At 39.1% G+C, this 20,531-nt stretch overlaps 1 protein-coding gene across 5 annotated transcripts in view; it reads left to right on the top strand.

Annotated features, from left to right (window-relative positions):
- The window catches only part of LOC110401829 (SAM domain-containing protein SAMSN-1-like), a 270,707-nt gene that overhangs the window by 218,177 nt on the left and 31,999 nt on the right, over positions 1-20,531 (top strand). For 4 of the 5 annotated variants that reach the window (XM_021403343.1, XM_021403349.1, XM_021403359.1 and 1 more), the window contains 2 exons: positions 1,610-1,733; positions 2,796-3,172. In XM_021403343.1, coding sequence (XP_021259018.1) covers positions 1,610-1,733; positions 2,796-3,172 — 501 coding nt within the window. Of the gene's footprint in view, positions 1-1,609; positions 1,734-2,795; positions 3,173-19,349; positions 19,664-20,531 lie in introns of those variants that run through there. The other variant, XM_021403366.1, reaches the window with a different exon arrangement.

Raw genomic sequence — 20,531 nt, 5'->3', positions numbered from 1 at the left:
CAGTGGCTCTATGTCCAGGTGGAGGTTGGTCACAAGTGTGTCCTACAGGGGGTCCATCTTGGGACAGGTGCTCTTTAACATCTTTACCAGTGACCCAGACAGTGGGATTGGGTGCACTCTCAGCAAGTTTACTGATGACAATAAGCTGAGATACAACAGAAAATAGGGACAGCATCCAGAGGGGACATGGACAGGCTTGAAAGGTGGGCCAACAAGAACCTAATGAGGTTCGACAAGGCCAAGTGCAAGGTGCTGTCCTTGCATCAGGGAAATCCCAGGTAAGTATACAGACTGGGAGAAGAACTCATTGAGAGCAGCCCTGTGGAGAAGGTCATGGGGGTCCTGGTGGACAAAAAGCTGGACATGAGCCAGCAGTGTGCTATTGCAGACTGGAAGACCGACTGCATCCTGAGCTGTGTCAAAAGAGTGGTGGTCATCAGGGAGAGGGAGGGGATTGTCCCCTTATACACTGCTCTTCTAAGGCAAAATCTGGAGTACTGCCTCCAGGCCTGGAGCTCCCAGCACAAGAAAGATGTGGAGTTGTTGGAATGGGTCCAGAGGAGGGTCACTAAAATGATCGATAGGCTGGATCACCTCTCGTATGAAGAAAGGCTGAGGTAATTGGTCTTGTTTAGCCAGAGAAGGATTCAGGGAGACCTCATTGCCTCCTTCCAGTACTTGAGTGGAGCTTCTATATAGGTAGGAGACTGATTTTTTACACAGTCTGATAGAGATAGGACAAGGGGGAATGGTTTTAAACTAATAGAGGGGAAATTCAGATTAGCTGGTAGGAAGAAATTTTTTTCAGAGAGCGTGGTGAGGCCCTGGCACAAGCTGCCCAGAGAAGCTGCGGTGCCCCACCCTGGGGGCACACAAGGCCAGGTTGGATATTGCCCTGGGCAGCCTGAGCTGGTGGGGGGCAGCCCTGCCCACAGCAGGGGGTTGGAACTTGATGATCTTTAAGGTCCCTTCCAACCTAAGCAACTTTATGATTCTATGATTTACAAGACAACTGCTTGTTTAATAAAACTTGAAAGCATACAAGATGGCAGCACATTCACTAAACGGGAAGTCTGAAAAACCCAAACCTTGCATTTCTCCAATCGCTCACTGTTGTGATGTACAATAGCAAACCACTGAACTGTCATTTACATAACTGCCATACGATCTAGGAAGAGAAATAAGGCCTTGATTTAAGGAGGTATTTAAATTGGTGTTTCAATATACACTCCCATACACATTTAAATTTGACACATCTATGATTTCTGTGAATACTTAAAGTACTTTTGTGCAACATAGTAGCTGTAGATATTAAAACTTTTTCTGGAATTACATATTAAGTAATTTTGGGATATTAAGGTAATATGTAAATAACAATACAAACACTGATCTAAGTTTGATGCCTCTTTTGACTTGCCTTTTTCCTTTTTTGTATCTATTCACTAGAAGCACGAAAATGCCAAGCTTTTAAAGCACTGCGCAGATCATTAATTATTTGAGGCTGAGCTTTTCTTGTTCTCAAAAATAAGCACCATGTTACCCTTAGGGTTGTTTTTTTTTCTGTGAATTTTTAATATTTACTTTTAACATCTTTGTGCTTTTTTGGCAGGGTACAGAACCAGATGATAAAGCAGAGTCCATGGGAACATTAAAACGATTGCAGAAATTGGTCCGAACCAAAAAAGCCAATACACAAAGCTTGGAAGATGTCAAACATGTTTTGATCCCCCTTAGTAAGTAAAGCATCAGATCAGCATTCTTTCCAACATTTGCCAAATGTCACTGTATTAAATGTAACTATAAACAATCCTCTCCTAATCTGTCATTCACCACCCACAGTTTTCAAACCCCAGCTGAGATGTTACTGTGATAGCACTTAGTGGTAATATCCTCATAGTGTGGAAACCTGTTTCCTGTCACACTGGCTTGAGTTTTCTAACAGTGTATCTCTCAAGTGGGAATTTCAGCTAAATAGTGGGGCCTCTGTACTGAGGACAGCGTTTCCAAGAGGAGTTCCTGGTTTTGTATCACATTTCATATCAGGAAGGCAAAACTCACAAAAGCAAAGTTAACATTCAGTGTTAATCCATGAGTCAGTAGCAGCTGAGAGTGCAAGAAGGTCTGCAGACTGATCCACCAGTCAGTCTCTCATCATACCTGATTGCCTAAGGTATGTTGCCTAAGGTATGATGTTGGGTCTCCTCCTAATCTGTAAGTAATCTGTAGGAGGACTGACTGTGCAGCACTTCATCTGAATTTATTTTGCCAACATTTTTTTAACCATGCATGCATTTGGTATATGTGATATTTTTTAAACAAAAGCCAGCAAATGAGCTTTAATGATATGATTAATTGCTACTCCAACCGAATCATTTTTGGAGCTGAAACACATGAAGAAATTTAGATTTCAGAAACTACTTTGTAATTCAAACATACATAACAGTAAGGAGTAGGAGAGTAATTATCCAGAAAAACCCTCTGAACTTTTCCAATATTTAAACTAAGTGTATGCTCTCTGCAAGTATTACAGCAATATGACATCTACTTAGCAAATTTTCATGTTTGTTACAGAACCAGTACAAATTTCCAGGATCTTGAGGGAATACGAATTTACCAAGTAGACAATAAATCTTACTTTTGGCTCAGATGTCTTTCTGTCTAATTATGATTTTTTTTAATGGAGTTCTTGGCTGTTTCATTAAGTAGAATGCAAAACACAATATTTAAGAAAAATAATATGCTATTTTCTGTACGTATTGCAACATATCATAACAGAAGTATTTGTATTTTTAAAGATACGTTAGAAGATACTTATCTTTCAGAAGAGGATGAAGAGGCACTAACTTCTTGCATGAAACTGGCAAAACCTCAGGAAAAGAAAGCCTGGAAAGACAATGTGAGGAGAAAAGAAGAAACTGAGACTAGGGCAGAGTTTATTTCTGCATCTTTGGGCCGATCGTGTACTTCCAAATTTAGTAACTTAGGAACGATTTCAATCCATTCAGAAACTGAATTTCATTTGTGGAGTGACTGGAAGCCATTTCCTGATAACCAGCTCTGTCCTTGTGATTTCTTGATTTCAAACATAGAAGAATGGGAAAACTGTGCTTGCACTTCTCATCAGCCACATCTAACAAATTCCCTAACTGATATGGATCTGCAGTACTCCTGGGTAAGTGGAAGTTTTTCTTTTTGTACGGAAATGCATAAAAAGCAGAAGCTTTTTGTTCTGGTTCAGCATTAAAGAGGTGCTGTCATTTTACATATGGTTCTGAAATGCAGTAAATCAGATCTGGATTTCAGGTAAATGGACATGTCATTCAGAGTAACACCAGGGGTTCGTATATCCTGAGGTTGTTCATTTTCAACTGTGTAGACATCGCCAGCATTGAGCCAGAAGGCTTTAGACAATTTTTTTTCTCATCAGACACACTGGGTTTTTCAGCTGTACATTAAATACTCATCCAGGCTTGGAAAACTTTTTGAAAGTCTGGGGTAAGCTGAAGTCAGTAAGGGTCAATGAAACAAGCAGGCTTGGATCAGGCCCCTAGAGGTCACTGCAATTCTAGTAAGGGACACTAGAGTTATTTGGAGAAAGGTCAGAGGCTGAAGAAGTATTGATGTATCTGTCTTCTTGGATCAGGTCAGCTGGTGAAACCTGTTTTTGCAATTACCTTTGTGGCAACAAGTTCTTAGAGATGGATGCAAGGGAGGAGATTTCGATCTTGTTCTGAAACTATCTTTCTGAACAGCTATCTGGAGAAGGCTTTTCTATTTCAACTGCTGTTGTTTTGTTGTTGTTGTTGTTGTTGTTAAGTGCAATTTAAAACTTGAAAAAAAAAAAAAAAACTTTAGTTGGAGAGGTATATAAATAATGGACACTGGAATGAAGTTTTTCTGCCTCTCAGTACTGGAAACAACCGGTCTTCTGGCATTGCTGATAGTGATAGTAAACACATAGAAAGTGTTTGACTGACTGAAAACTATCAGGGAAAAAGCAAGCAGCAGCCTCCTTTGCCTTTACACTCATTCCCTCATGCCATGCTCCAGGGACAGAGATGGTTCACACTCTGCAATAACACCAGCTCCCAGGAATGTGAATCTAAATCATAGGGGGCAAGATAGCTGCAGGCACCTCCCAGTTGGGTGTGCAAGTGGAGACTCGAGTAACCAGAACCTTATCTGAATCAGTCACTGGCCCTGACTTGGTACATGCTGAAAACAGCACCTTCTTTAATGTGTGCTCGTATATCATTAGGAAAGGTACGCACACATACATCATTGCTGCAGTGAAGTAGGTCAATTATAGCAACTATACTTCTGAATATATTAAAATAGTCATTCAGCTTTTTCAAAATGACACAATAGCCCACACAACAAAAAGCAGTACCTGAGACATGGGATTTGTCTAGCAAAATGTAGCACAGAAGATTTTCCTGGGATTTGGCATAGAAAACAGAAAAGCCAAAGCACTGATTGATGGGTCTGTGATTAGGACAGAAAGAAAACTGCTCCCCAAAAGAAGATAATAAAGATGCTGCAGTGAAATCCCGGTCAGATTCAGCAGTGCAGACTCCCAAGGAGAGCACTGGAAACAGAATTTTGGGGCAGAGCTTTGGTAGAAATAGGCTGGGAGCTGTGCACAAAGACTGCTCTGTTGTGTGAGTCCCTCTGCCTGTAAGTAAGCAGGATTCCCTATAGAAACCAGATTGTGTCAGGAACACTGGGCTCCATCATATGCCTTCTCCTAATGATTGAAACTCAGCATCCCAAGCTAAGACTGAATGAAGCCCCAGGGCAAAATGCTAATAGTATTGGATGTGTGGGTCAGATTTATGAGAGCATAAATATAAATTCAAATAATTCTATTTCATTTTGTTGCAAACAGTCTGTTAACATTCTCTACCATGGTGAGATTTGTCCTACCCATGTTACTATTAAGTGCCAGCAAGAGGTTTAGTGCTTTTTTTTTTCTGCATTATAGTTTATTTTGCCATCTGCTTTCCTGATGGACAGTTTGTTTCCTGACTTTAATGTATCTCTGTGGGCTTAGTCTCTTCAGATTTAGATTACAAGCAATAGTAAGACATCTCATTCTTTGCATTTGCATTCTACCAACTGGCTCAGTTGAAGATTACGAAGACTGGATTTTCAGTTTTGCTTTTTAGGAATCAAAAAAGCCAGCAGTGATGGTTTTTCTATGAGAGGATCAGGCACAGAGAATGATGCAGATGTTCTTTCTGATGTTGATTTACTTACTAGAGTAAACCCCATATTTTGCATAATACTCTTTCTGATTCTAAAAGTAAAGCAACATTTCATTTTCTTGGTTGATCTTGGCTTGGCTACTGCTCTATTGTCTGCAGCACAGTATGGAGGAGATAGCCTGAGATGTAATACTGAAATGCTAGTAATTACATTCTAACTTAAGGAAAATAGGCAACACTGGTATATATATAATACTAAGGTTCAAGACTTTCATGTTGTCTTAGCAAACTGTGGCTATTTGATTTGGGGGAGAGGTAAATCTCTGGGTTCGATGCATATTATCCAGACTCATCTTGGCAACCTATACAAATCTAATGGAGCCTTGCATTTATAAAGCTTGATGTATACATAGTAAATGATTAATGATCTCCCATAATCATAAGAAAAAAGGACCTGGTTCTCTTAGTGATAGCTTGCTATTTGGAGAGAAAATAATGAGTGATCTTAATTCCCTTCCTCCAGTTTCTTCCTCTGACTTCTTTCCTTTCCTCCTCCCTGGCTCTTTACACAGCCTTCCTTATGGCGTTCTGTATTGCCAGCGTTTGTTTCACCTAAATCAGCAAAAGGCTGGCAGAGGTCATCCAAGCTGGTCACCCAAGCAAGAGCTGTGAGAACAGGCCTGCACTCTCAGCTTCAACACTCACCAAACTCCTCCATCTAGTCTTCCTTCAGAGTACACATTAAACACCTGTGTCAGCTCGTATCTCACCCATCCTGCCCACCGCCAAGGATTACAAAAACATTTTAGAAGTCTGTATTTCTGGGCTTTAATTAAATACAGAACCGAATGTGCTATATTACCATTTTATAGCCACGGTGCCACCATTAGCAGCTCTCTGAGAAGTTAAATCAGACGTAGTCATTTTTTTCCTGGATTGTTCAGCTGTTTACAGTATAATTGGTGATGGGTCAAAATTATGCTAGAGGCATCACTACTTTTTTAGGTGCTATGTGAAGTTACTCTTACTGATATTGCTACTTCCTAAGTAATTTGTAAGTAGTTCTTCTGTAGAATGAAGATGAGTGTATTTAAGAAAATATTGAAAAAGGCAAAAAAGATTTCTTCATATTACCACAGTGTACTGGGGAGAGAGATAGCCCTGTAATTATTACTGTGGTTTTCTATTTCAGTGACCATGTGGCTTTTTGCTCTTCTAGTTTGACTTGCTTGCTTTCCAGACAAACCATTTCTCAGCATCACCCTTTGACCCTTAGTAGACATGCACATTCTGACACTAACTTGTTTGCTGAAGAAGCACTCTTCTCCTCAGCTCTATTTACTGAGGTGTTGTCATTCTAACTTTTCCACGCTTGGCCTACTTAATAGGCCCCAATTCCCGATCCCTTCTCACAGCCTTGCTTGCTTGCTATGATTACTCATATCCTGCGCTTTGTGCTATGACTGCTGCTCTTGATCATCTTGGTTCTCCAAGAGGAGCTGTGTAATGTCTAGAGGCCTAGGCAGGTTGTTGCATCTCTTATGTACCAGTGATCATCATTTTCTAGGTTAGTGGAGTAGGGAGGAAGGATATGAATGTATGGACAGCCAGTAATGACCAGGGACAGAGAATGCTCTTCTCCAGCAAAATGTGCTTCAAAACTGAAAACTGCATTTGACCTGTTCTGCTTTTTGCACTGCTCAGAGAATAGCTGAGGGATTTCTTCTTCATTTCAGACAGCAGTTTTTCCTGTGCACTAGAACATTACTGTTTTTAATTGTCTCTTTGTCGGCTCTGTTTTCTCAAGCAGTTTCACTGTTTTCTGATTATATTTCCTTCAGTTTATGTATTTCTGTTGAGAGAGACCTGTACAAATCTTAGGAAACCTTTCTCACTTAAATGTGGAATCATTATCTGGCACAAATATAGCACTGTAAGAATGCCTGGAATACATAAAATTGTGTTTCTGAGACACCAATTTTAAACAGTTCCAGTCCTAGCTATTTCAGTGCCATTAAGAAGTGGTATTTTTCAAAGCTGCAGCTCTTCTTCTATTTCAGTGACAGAATAGGAAGCCAGATTCTCACCTATTATAAATTCCTTGTTCTGCTGGTGTTATGGAAGTCCAGTTCACTTGTACCTTTGTTGAGGCCCAAAGTCTTTTCCCAGAAAAGAAGCATAGAGCAGCTGAAAGGGTGGCAGGAAAGCAGTTCGGACCACGATGGGTGTTCAGGTGGTAAGCTGTGGCTGAGAGCTGAAAGAAAACAGGACGAATTTTCTAAGAAATGAAACTATCCCCAGCTGCTTCTCTATCGAGTCTTTACTTGTAAGCCCCCGTCAGGTTTCCTGTTTCTTTTTATGACAGTGTAGCTAAGTTCAACTGTTACTATGATGTCCCCATCAATCCACCAGCTCAGCCTTTTACCTTTTTCACTTGGCACCTCACATGAAGAGCCGAGAGATAGCTAGAAACCTCTCAGTGTTCCCTAGGCTGATAGAACAGTGCTTCATCTAAATCTATCACATGGTTACATTCAAAGGCACTTGTATTTCCTGGTTCAAACTCTGTCCCATAGCTTTGTGAAAGTTTATTTTGAATTTTAAGCCCTACAAGGAGAGCGGGGATTGAGATATATGTGTCTGTTAAGGGTGAATGCTTGTAAACTTGGAGTGGCATTCATTTTAAAATTGGAGAAAAGTCAAGAACCATGACTGAAATTTCACTGTTTACTTGTCTTAGAAATATTAAGAGAAATATTAACTTATCTGAAAATACATGAATACTAATGGAGTTGAGAGCTCTAATTTTCCTAATGTGTGCAAAGTCTTTCCTGATGTCTGTAGATCTCTCATTTCCAGTGTCTATGGAGTCTTACTACATCTCCTATCATGGAGAGCTTTATTTAGGAAAATGTTATACCAGGAAGTTGTTAAATATCATATGGCTTGCTTCAGTACAATACACAAAGAGTGAAAATCACCTCTTAAAGTGTGAGGAGGACTTATCCCTCAGGCTTTGTCCATGGGGGAGGAGAGTCTGGGAAGGTATTACTCAATATTCACTCTTCCAGCCTAGCTATAGCTGCATCATTGAGCGGTGCTGACATAGCATGCCTGCTGCTGCCATTCTGCTTCCCAGAATGATTCTAGCCACCTTCTTGCATAGCAGCATGAAAAATTGAGAAGTGTAGTGTCTTCCTCTGCAATTACTTTGAATACATACTCTCAGAGCAGGTTTTAAAAACATGAAAAATTTGATGCTACTGCTCTTCACTATGGTGACTGTTGTCCTACTTTATATTTTTAATACCTTACTGTAATTTTCATAGCTATGTAGGGAATCAAGTCACATTTTCTATTAATCTTAGAAGTATACGTTCCTAACTACTAAAAAGCTTAACAATGTCAAACTTTTCCTTCCAAATATTGTTGGGCTGTTCTGTATGAATAGGTAGTACTTGCTAGAATATATATGGCTAAATTATAATTAAGTAAATTTATTTACAGTAAAGGTACTTTAAAATACCACAGCATCTTTGATATTGTTTCAGATAACTGCAGGAGAGCATTGCAATTCACCTCAGCTGATTTCATGGTGTTGCTTCCAATGTAGCTGTTAGGTAATGCAGAGCTGCAGCTGAAGAGAGCAATTAAAGGTTATTTTTGATTGCTGTTGTGCATAAAGTATGAAGGGAAATGTAATTGTTGAAAGTGCGGGGAAAATTGTGCATTTCAGATACTTATTCTTTGTAAATTGCGTATGAATTCATAATAGTCAAAAGAAATTCTACCTGCTACATGAAACATGATTAAGAGTCAAAATATAATTAAACTAAGTGCATTTTTTGATAACCAACTGTCTGATGAAAGAATGACTTCTTGCTAGCATCCTTTAGAATTGCCAAAATGATGCACTTTTGCATACCAAGTGAAAATTAGATGTATTGCCTGTCTGCTACTTTATATTCCTATGCTATGATAATATTATCCGTCTTGCAGATCACTATCTTCTGTCAGTTCACTATTTTATAAATGGCATTTTTCTTCTTTTTTAATATTAAAAAATATTAAAAGGTGTCCCTTCTTCCCATACATACATCATACACAGTAAAACAAAGTATACGTTACTCAGCTTCAGCAGTGTTCCTGTTGCGAGGCAGCTGCTGCAGGCTGTATTCTGGTCCTGTGCTGTGCTAACGCATTAGCTCCTGATGTTGGCAGGAAGGTTGCAAGCAATGAAGCCATCAGGTGCCTTGAGATCTGCCTGATACTGCAACTTTTTTAATGCAATTTCTCTCCTTACACAGAGTAATGAAGTTTTACTTCTGTGTAGACTCACATTTGAAACCTAAACTTTGGCCCAGTTTTGTGCTTACAAAATTGGTGAAAAACTTCCCTTCTGTAGTCAAAATATTAAATCTTCATTAGCTTAGTATACCTTTTACTTGACTAATTTGGTAGGGATTTAATTGAATGTAGGACTAAGGAAGCCACAACCTAGGATGACTCAAGGATCCTTATTTGCCTTAATTTACAAGAATATGTAGGTGGTAGGTGCATATAAAAATGCCTTATATTCCTTGTCTGCTTCCCCAACTAGCGCAAATAACTTCATTTAGGGAACACTAATTTTTTGGAACTTCTAAGTTGGCTCAGGAGATGATTATGTTTCCTGGCTTGTTTTGTGAGTGTTGATTGGTCTAGTTATTTTCTTTGGTAAGACACCTTTTTATACTTTAAAGTGCTCTGCTAAAGGTTATTTGTGAAATAAGCTTGTCATAAATTAGAGGAAATTGGTTCTGATTTTGTCTCCCTCACATAAAAGTGTCGGTAACGTCACATGATACCAGTGCTCAGCAGTGGCATAAATGGACAAGCAAGAATTTTCAGTGCCAGAAAGACATTAGGATTTCCAGGGCTGATGCATTCTTAGAATAGAAATACAGAGCTGCTTCAAAAGTAATGCCTCCTATTTTATTATGCCAGCCCACGACATCAGAGGCAGATGTTGGTGGTATGGCAGTAGAGGCTGAACCTTCCTGCCAGTATTCTGTTACATTCTGTTGCTATGTGACAGGTGGCAGCAGAGGGGCAGTCTGACAGTATGGCGTCTGACATGGAAGTGCGTGTGAAGCAAAAGTGTGTCACTGAATTCCTCCATCTGAAAAAAATGGCACCCACTGACATTCACCGATGCTTGCTAAACATTTCTGGAGACCAAAGAGTGAATGTGAGCACAGTGATGCAGAGAGTGGTACATTTCAGCAGTGGTGACAGTGACAGTATGTTACTTCCACTGGTACACATCTTGACAAGTGCAGCATGCAGGCTGTTGTTCATCCCTGGTGAAAATGCATAGCTAACGGCGGTGACTGTGTTGAAAAAGAGTGTTTTGTAGCTGAGAATTTGCTTTATCAAATAGTGTTATTGCACTCTTTGTAGCTGTTATTTTCCATGGAAATAAATAAGTCACTTCTGGAGTGACTTACCTATTTTAGAGTCAGCTAGAGAAATCCTTCTGTTGTGACACTGTCCAAAAGCAGGGCATTTTTTGCATAATTTCGAACATGTTTTTAGAAACTGAAAATTGAATTTGAATACTGGCTTTTCGTCCAGCTTTGAAAAAAATAGTTTTGAGTAAAATAAAGAATGGGTCTTGAAAAATAAGATTTGAAATGAAACAGTTGTTACACATCTCTAATACTGCTATTTAAATATGATCATTAGAAGGCACAGACTAGGTTTCTTTTTTTTCAAAAACTAGTAAAAAAAATAGCCAATTACTCCTATCTGAATATTCTTTTGAAAGGAATTCACCTATAGTAATGAAATTTCTGGGCTGACTTTCTGTAGACATTTAATTGATTGCAAAAGTTCACCTTCACTAATATATGGAGAAAATGAATTGGAAACTTGAACAAAGCATAATTCTTGTTGGAAGTGCTTACACTCTAATCCATTTGAAGAAATCTGGCTGACTATTTTTCATGAAAGAACCAAATTAATTAGATAAATGACATGAAAATTCTTGTTCACTTCTACTTACAACTTACACTTAGTAGCATACCATAAGAAATGGCAACAAACAGTGCGTGGGAAGTGGGAAATTCAGGAGTTCAGATAGTTTAAGATCACAAGGCACACGATATTGTGTATCTGTACGGGTTTTCTATATTTAATTCTGGGTTTTGTAGGTGTTTTAAAATACAGTTTCCTTTCTCACAGATCAGCTGTGCTAACTACTGCTCTAAAAATTAATCAGTGTAACAGTACAGGAGTACATGCTGCCTCGGTTACTGACTGGTGTGTTAGCCACTGCACTAGCTCACAAGACAGTTCACATCCTACAGATAGATTTGTACAAGTGGAAAATGGTGAAATCAATTGATTTGGATGACATTTTAAAATAGCCAGGATGTTATTCAGATTTTTTTCAGTCCGAAAGCCTTCAAGTCAAATTCCTAGAACTTTGTTTGCAGTTATGTTCACTGAAATTTTCTGCATATCCAAACAAAAACTAAGAGTACGGCAGTAAGCTGTGAGGTAAGCATGTTGTAACAAACTTTTTTAGCATTTCACTGAAAAATAATGATGAAATAGATCTTTATTCTAGTACTCCATAGCAGCACTCCGCTATCTTAACTCTGTGAATCAAAATCCAGTGATTAAGGATGTAGATAATGCCAGTTCAATTCCCTGCACTTCTATGACCTCCTGTGTGATATTAGACAAATAACTTGTCTGCCTCAGGTTTTGTTTGGAAAATGGAGACAGCACATTATTTTACGCATCAAATGGTTGTTGCACCAGCAAGAATGCACATTTCAACTTGTGCCACAGTCAGGAGTTCAGAATCAGACACCTCCATTCAGATTCATCCTTTGCACTGAATCAATCAGTGGAGAAAATACAGTAAATAATCACATTATTATAACTTCATAATAAAACATATCTGCAAAGGAGTGAAACGGAAGTATCGCAGATAGCATTTAATTCTGCTTCTCCTAAGTCCTACATTCTTGGGTTTGTTTTTTTTAATCTAATGGATTGTGTTACCTGAGAGCACTATTATTTTTATATAATTTAGGTTTATAGGGGTGCTTGAACCCAAACTTGTTTCAAGGGTTTTGTACATATGTAAAAAAATGTACTTCCCATAAACTATCTACCTTTCAGAGTTCTGCTGCTCCTGGAGGAGGTCTCCTCTCCAGGAACACTTGGTCTGTAGCTCAGCAGAGCTTGTAGCAGATCATGGAGCTGTTGGAGGGAAAAATTTCATCACATTTACATCAACTTCTGCTTTCATTGGCAGCAGCAAGGACAAGGAGATAGAAAACACCCAAGACAACTTGTATGGAAGAAATAACAGGGATCACATAAGAGAGAATAAGAAGTAATTAAAAGACTCCTGATTTGCAAGGATTGAGTTTGAAAGCTCATACTCATTGTGGGAAAGTGAGAGGGAAAGGAGTGAATAAAACACTGAAAAACATCAAGGTTGGCAAAGGGGATCCTGAAGAAAAGTGGGGTGTTTGTGAAGGGGCAAATCATTCCATCTCTCTCTGCATAAAGCAGAGTTTTGGAGACATCCGCCCCTGCACATTCCCTCCTCTCCCCAAAGAGAAGTTACTGACACATAGGTCATTACTTTACAGCTACTGAATACTGTCACGGTCCCTGTGAGTGCTTTTAGCCAACAGACAGCCTGAGATAATGCACATTATCTCAGATCTTAATGAAACAAATGTATGAAAATGTGCTTCATCTCAGTGATGGGCAAAGAGCATTTTCCTTCCCTGCCAGTGAGGCTCAGCTGGCCTGGGGCAACTTGCTCAATTGTTGTCATTCAGCCTGAAGTATCCCCATGAAGACCTGAGCGAGACAAGCAGGGCAGTAACCATGACTGGCAAAGGGAGAGATCACTCGACAGAGCTCCAGCAGGAAAAGAGCCTCATCTTCTGCATGGTGGAGCTCAATGTGGCTGCAGCTTTCCCACCCTGTGTCACCCCTTCAGTGGATAGGTGGCTGACAGATTGGGCAAACCATCTGTGCCTGCTGGAGACAGAGATCCCTGCAATGTGATTTGAGCTGTGAAGTCAGAGCCGTGGGCAGGGCTGCCCCCCACCAGCTCAGGCTGCCCAGGGCCCCATCCAACCTGGCCTTGAGCGCCTCCAGGGATGGGGCACCACAGCTTCTCTGGGCAGCCTGTGCCAATGTCTCACCGCCCTCTGAGTCACAAATTTCTTCCTAACAAATAACCTAAATTTCTCCTCTTTTAGTTTAAAGCCATTCCCTCTTGTCCTATCACTGTCAGATTGTGTAAAAAGTCGGTCCACCTCCTGCTCACAAGAGTTATACGTGCAGCAAATTTGTCCCTATCACTTTCAAATTTTTATTTTCACCCACTTGAAACCATGTTCAAGAAATGAAGGAGGAATAACCTTTTCTTTGGTTAACAAAATGAAATTGAAGCCCTGCAAGTGAATGCCACCCCTTATTCCTTTTCATGTTATCTGAAGAACCGTCCTAATGCTGTAATGGCACAGCTTCTTTACACTCTGACACGAGTGAAGAAATTCAGCAGGAGATGTTTACTAGTAAAAGATGGCTCAAACTACAAAGAGTTTCCTGACAGCAGGCTGCACATTGCAGTTAATCAGAATTTGCTTTTGTTGATCTTGATTCTAATCAGAGATAGGCAGACACCATGTACATACCTCGAGAAAATCCCCTGCTGCACTGACAATGCTGATGCATTAAGCTGGTCTTCTAAATGCTGAATGAAGCATGTCATGTTTTGTGTGAGAGATTAGGACAGAGAGCCTAAATTTACATTTGTGGCGGTTCCCTTTATCACAAATCTCATATTTGAGCTTTCTGAATAGATGCACAAGGCAACTGTCATTCTTTATCTGTGAATGCATTTCTGGGAGGCTGAACTTCAGCTGAATAATTATGAAACAACAGTTGTATAAGCCTGCAAATTATCTGGGGTAAAATGTCCTTGTGTCTGATAGGTAATCCCAGTGTTCACTAAGAGAATCCGGTGAGATGTCCCTGGCACAAGCACGGCAATGTAGCTTTGAGCTACAACTTAACATTCACTCTGAGAAACAGCATGCAATTCACAGACACGCCTGAACCCACAGCAGCAGCATCTCACCACTTACCTTCTATAATTCACAGACTGTAAACTGTGCTCTGCTTACAATAAATTGTACAAGAAAACCACCAGTGACGCACATATTTCTTCTGGAAATTACTACACAGATGCTGGATAAGCCTGTGGCTGTTTTACAAGATACCAACTTTGCTGACTCTGAGTTTTCCCAACAGGACTACCTAGAAGATATAGATACAATTTTGGCTCTACTCTTCAAGATAATAAGAAAGAGATTTGTTCAATAGGTGAAACCCAATCTCCTTGAGAATCCTTCTGCCACAGCAACAGTATAGATTTTTATTGGTGTTTGTGCTAACCTGACATGGTGTAGGTATGACTGATCTGTTCATCTACTGCTCACACAAGACAGTGTGCTGGGATCAAAGTTTGACATCAGTTCTCGGTACTTCATTTTCCCTTTAGGCCAGGTGATATTGAGAGCATGCCAAGGACATAGTCGGAGGGCCTGGCAATGAAACATCTTTTTTTTCTTACCCACTAGGCACAGCTTTTTGTACTAAACACGTCTTTAAATTCAGCTGAGCTTTGGTAGTGATTTTCTATAGCCTGTCCCTGCCATATTTCTTTGTGACTCCATTGACCTTAAAGGCAAAGGATTAGCATAAGAAAAGAAAGAATTACAAAAATATTTTTTCAGGAAGAAAAGGAAGCCTGAGAATCTCAGGGAAGTTGAATTCACAATTCCCAAGACTCAACATGATGAGGATATTCCTGCTTCTCTGCGCCCTGACTGTTTCTTAAACAAGCTTGGAGTCCACTCTGTTGTTCCCTCATGCTATTTCAGTGGAGATATGGCATTACAAAAAAGCCCTGCTTCCAATGTTAATTATTTGGAGAAGATGAAATTTTTGAAGCAAATTTGAGTTATTATGTAGGTCCCACCAAAAGCAACGCCTCTTATTTATTTCCATGGAAATTACAAGTGCAATAACACTATTTGATAAAGCAAATTCTCAGCTACAAAACACTCTTTTTCAGCATTCTCACCACTATTAGCTATGCATTTTTGCCAGCGATGAACAAAACCCTGCGTGCTGTGCTCATACGAATGTACAGCAACAGAGATGACCCACTGCCACTGTCACCACTGCTGAAACACACTGCCCACTGCCTCACTGTGCTCACATCCACTCTTTGGTCTCCAGAAACGTTCAGCAAGTATCAGTGAATGTCAGTGGGTGCCATTTTTTTCAGATGGAGGAATTCATGACACACCTTTGCTTCACACACACTTCCATGTCAGACGCCATTTTGTCAGACTGCCCCTCTGCTGCCACCTGTCACATGGCAACAAAATGTAACAGAATATTGGTGGGAAGGTTCAGCCTCTACTGCCATACCACCAACATCTGCCTCTGATGTTGTGGGCCAAAATAATAAAATAGGAGGCGTTACTTTCCAAGCAGCTCTGTAGCTTTGCTGAATAGCCACTTTGTACAGCTTTTATAAGAATTATCATACTGAGTACAGGAAGTGAGTGTTCTTGATACCATGTCAACCCTCTGCCACATTGAAAACATAAGCTTAAAATATTTTTATCCTGTCTTGTCTCTCAAAGATTCTGAGTTTATATTGCTTCATTTTTTTCCTCCTGACAAAAAGGATAGGCTGAGGAGCCTATTCACTAGGCAATTACAGACCTTCTTTCATGAACAAAAACCTCTAGGTGTTATGGACCAATTTTCAGTGCTGGGTGCTCCCAGCGATGAGATTGCACTGAGTGCTGGAGATATAAAGATGCTCCAACTCCATTCCCCAGAAGCCCAAGGGAAAATCAGAGCTTCAAGGTTCAGAGTTAGAATAAGAAGTCTGCATTTAATTTAAATGCTTATAGAAACAGTGCAAGCAGCAATATCTGGCTTTTTTTCGTGGGTTGTTAGTGTGGGAGGGAAGGATCAATTCTGCTTTTTCACTCTTGTTCCTTTACTTTCTGTTGTATCTTTCCTGCGGTGGCTTATGGAGAGAACTGTGCTGGCAAGTAACAGTGACTGCAACTGTGGCCAGCTCTTGCACTGATTAGACCAGGAGAGGGAAGTATCTAGCTGTGTTCTGACCCATCATTAGCACATACATTTGAGGAAATTGTGTTCTGCTCCTGAACATTCCTTGAGGAAATAAAGACTATATTTGTTAAGTAAATTATTCACTGCAAATTATTCTCTCTGTTCCATTTGCTGTTCTGAGATTTCTGCTATATCTAAGCAAGCTAGACCAGACAGAGAGAGGCATGGACATAAAAGCAGAGGGTACATTATAAAAGTCTTAAGTTAATTGAAATAAATAGACTAACACTCTTTGAATTTGCTCAGCATAGGGGAAAGCAATGTACAGCCCTAAGGTATCCGAGTCTCCATTTAAACTTGGGCCAGATTTCTGTGATGGACTTATACAAAAAGATCATCTTGTTTGCTTGTTGACTACTATGCTAAACTCTTTATTCTAATTTGTGCTCTACTTTCTGGTTATATAAAAATAATCAAATACTGAAAGTATGAGCCTACACTTGCAGTGTAGACTGGAAGTAGTTTCTTCTTTCAAGGCAAGGTAACTGGATGGAGCCAGTGAGGACTGTGACACTGCTGTGGCATTTGATACTGTGTGGGTGGGAAGCACATAAAGTCCTCGAGTATCCAGGACTATTTATCATGGTCTGCTCATTAAAACTGAATAATGATAATAATAATAAGCTATAACATATATTGCCTTTTATAAAAGGAATCATTCTCACGGGGTCATCTTAATTACTAACTGGAACACCTTTCTTTCCATTGGACTTTTTGGAGTGAAGAGTGGCATTACCTAGGTATTTCAGGATTGAGGTTTCAAATCTGAGCCCAATAAAATTAATCTTAAAAACTTCTATTGATTTCGCTGTGGTTTGGATCAGGTCCAAAGACCAGCAAGGAAATGGAATAAGTTACGTGCAATCATGTCCAATAGGAAATTAGGTATGAGAATTTTAATTGCTATTTTATGTAAGTATTCATTCCTCTTTGAAAAAAATAGCTTGAAATACAGAGGATGCAAGCACCAAGCTTTTTATTATTTTTAATAGAGAAGAGCCCTCTTTGAAATGTATCGGTTAACTTACTGTTATACATGTTTAGGTTTTTTTCACTTAGTTACTTTTAAAACTAGTGTGGGTTAACCTTCCAAGGGCAAGAACATAATCAGGCCAGCTTTCAAGCTGCTATAATTTTTCTGATATGTGGATGAGGAAAGGAAATAGATATGGGTGGGCACTATATCTCTTGAAATGGCCTCTTTCTTCCTGTTTAACAATAAATATTCTACAGAAAGGAAGCTCATATATTACTCTTCAGATGAGTTCCCATTTTATTAATCATGAAGATTTTAATAGTGGCCCGAGACAGGAAATCACATTCTAATGATCTGCACAGTCTTATTTAATCCTCAGGTTTGGATCAGATAAAAAAGAAAAGCAATATACTGCAATGTACATCTATGTAGATAAATAATAGAGTTTAATTACTGTAGAATATACGTACAGCATTTTTAATAACATATGGCTTTACTGAATTACTAAGGCTGATTAAATATCCATGGTAAAACCTCCTTAGGGTTAGAAACTTAAATAGACTTTTCAAGTGCTGTTATCAGATATATGAAAGAAAAATATGCCTTAGAGTTCATCAGTTTTATTAACAATTATTATTATTATTAATAATGATGAATTATATATCCCTTGGAGTTTGCCATAATTATTATTAATAATCAATATTTAATTAATAATAATGCTGATGAACTCTGAGGGATATCTTATTGGTAATAAAATCCAGCTCTATACAGAAGGAGTGTAGTTCTAATTAAAATGTGAAGTAAAACATCTTGGGTACTGGGCTAAGGTTCAATACATACACAGAAAAAACAGGCAGGGCTTTACCAGGGTGTACGCACTGAGTATTTGGATCCACAAGGACTCAGGAATTGCTGTCTGATGGAAAACATTGTCACAGGCTTGCTTTTTATAAAAAAGTTTTAACTGCAAAATGTATGAGGAAAAGTTGCTTAAAATAGATTTTCTTGAAAACCTGTTTTCATTTTGAAAAAAAAAGTCAGAAATTTTGAAAAAAGTATACTTTTTTGCCTATTTTTTCTTTACTTTTTCAGCTCTGCAACTTACTTAAAATGAGTTTTCTATGTTCATCTGCAGCACTGAAACTCTGTGGGTGGCCCAAATGTTTTAAGTTTGAAATTTGCCTGCATCTTCAAGCAAAAAGCTGATCTTTTTTTGGTCATGGTTTCAGATTTTATACTCCATGGTTCACAACAAATAAGTTTTACTTAGGGTACTCAAGACTTATTTGTTTGAATTTGGCAAATAACATCAAATAAGGTGAAGCAGACAATCAAAGCTCACTTAGTACCTCTACTTTCATTTAGCCTCTGAGATGTTTTTAAAGGGGGTAAAAGGTTTTGAATTTGTCATTTCCCTCTGCCTCTTTGCTGTAAACCTCCTGTTGGACTTGTTCCTTCTCCCTTCTACTTTTCACCTAATCAGTAACAGTGGAGGACTGAAAAAGCTATTTCAGGGTGTCCAAATTCTCTGATGAAAGGCAAAAAATTATTCGACCATGGAAAAGATGATGGCTTTAGAAATTTTCTCTTCTCTCCCAAGCAGTGGTCTTTAACCTCATTACATTTATTGAATGACTATAAAGCAGAGAGAGTGGGAGGCGTTAGGGACCTGCTGGACCATGCACCACAGCACAGCACAGATCTGCTGGGGAATAACATCCTTGGATGCTCATGAGAGCAGCACTCCTTCACACTCAAGTCTCAGCACAAGTTGAAATGAAGGGTGCTGTTAGTGCCACAAGGTTGAGTGGGAAAAATGAGAGGGGAAAAGAGACTGATTTCTTGGGATTGTGCAAAGTCTTCCGGAGGTCTGATGGTGACATACAAGGAAATACATTTTAAAGAGTTTCTCACTCTGCACTCTGTTCTCATTTTCAACTCATCTCTAGTGCATCTCTCTCTCTCCCTCCAGTCACTTCCTCCTCTCCTTCCTCACACCCTCCCCAACTACTGTTTCAACTTGCTCGCCCGTTCTACAAAGCAGCTGCATGGTCACATCCTGACTGAACGAGGAACTGCAGTAACTGGTGTCCCCTTGTGTGGTACACTTTGTTGTACATTGTTAAGTTGCAAGCTTGTAGACTTTGCATATCAGTCGGACAAACTTAAATTTAAAATGTTGAAGAGAAAACCATCTAATGTGTCTGATAAGGAGAAAAGTCAAAAACCAAAGGTAAGAATGTTTAATTTTTATTGTCAGTGAATTATAACAGGAATTCCTAAAAGGAGTGCTTAGGTACTTGAAAGGCACAGGACTGGTTGTAATGCAGTGGAATAGTTCCTAAGATTTTGCAGCCTCTACAGAAAATGTGAAGCTGAGAAATAAAACCTTGAATGCTTCAGGATTTCCTCGGCAATCTTTCAGCACTATAACTTCAACAATCTATTCTTATATACTCACTTTATAAATGTAATGATCCAATCCAAGAAATCATCATTACAAAGCTGCTATAGTTTGTTGAGCCTTGCTACTGGACTTTGTTGTTGCATGTTCTGCATCAGTCTTTTATCAGAGACACTCATAAAAATTTCCACTCTCCCTTGATGATATCTCAAGAAATACAGTGAGAAATAGTCTACTGATCCATCTTCTCTTTGTCTGGGAGCGCACCTCACAGTGTGACGACTGTATCCTAAAAGACTATTGCAGGCAATTCCTCAGAAGGAATGTCTTTTGGTTTTACATGACATTGGCTTTTATGTATCCCACTTGCAGTTTTAGACTATGATTCATTAACAATTAATGTTTTTATGGTTTTTTTTCATGGATTTGAAGCATATTTTAATTCATTTCTCCATAGATTTACATATTTCTAAGCATTACACTTGTTTATATGGTATGTATTTTCTCCTGTTTTTGTCTTAAAGGCAGGGAAGAAGTATAGTTAATATCTAGCTACACTGTAGGTCAAGTAAAAAGATCACAATAGACTTTGTAGATGGGCTTTGTTTTCCTGCCTGCTGAATACTTGCAAAATTAAGTTTTGTTTACTCTCTTCTTCCAGAATAACATCTTCTTTAACAAATGGTATGATTTGAAG

This window comes from Numida meleagris, chromosome 1 (genome assembly GCF_002078875.1).
Source record: "Numida meleagris isolate 19003 breed g44 Domestic line chromosome 1, NumMel1.0, whole genome shotgun sequence".
Classification (NCBI taxonomy): Eukaryota; Metazoa; Chordata; class Aves; order Galliformes; family Numididae; genus Numida; species Numida meleagris.
Note: the sequence above shows the minus strand (reverse complement) of the source record. Positions and strands in the feature narration are given on the sequence as shown.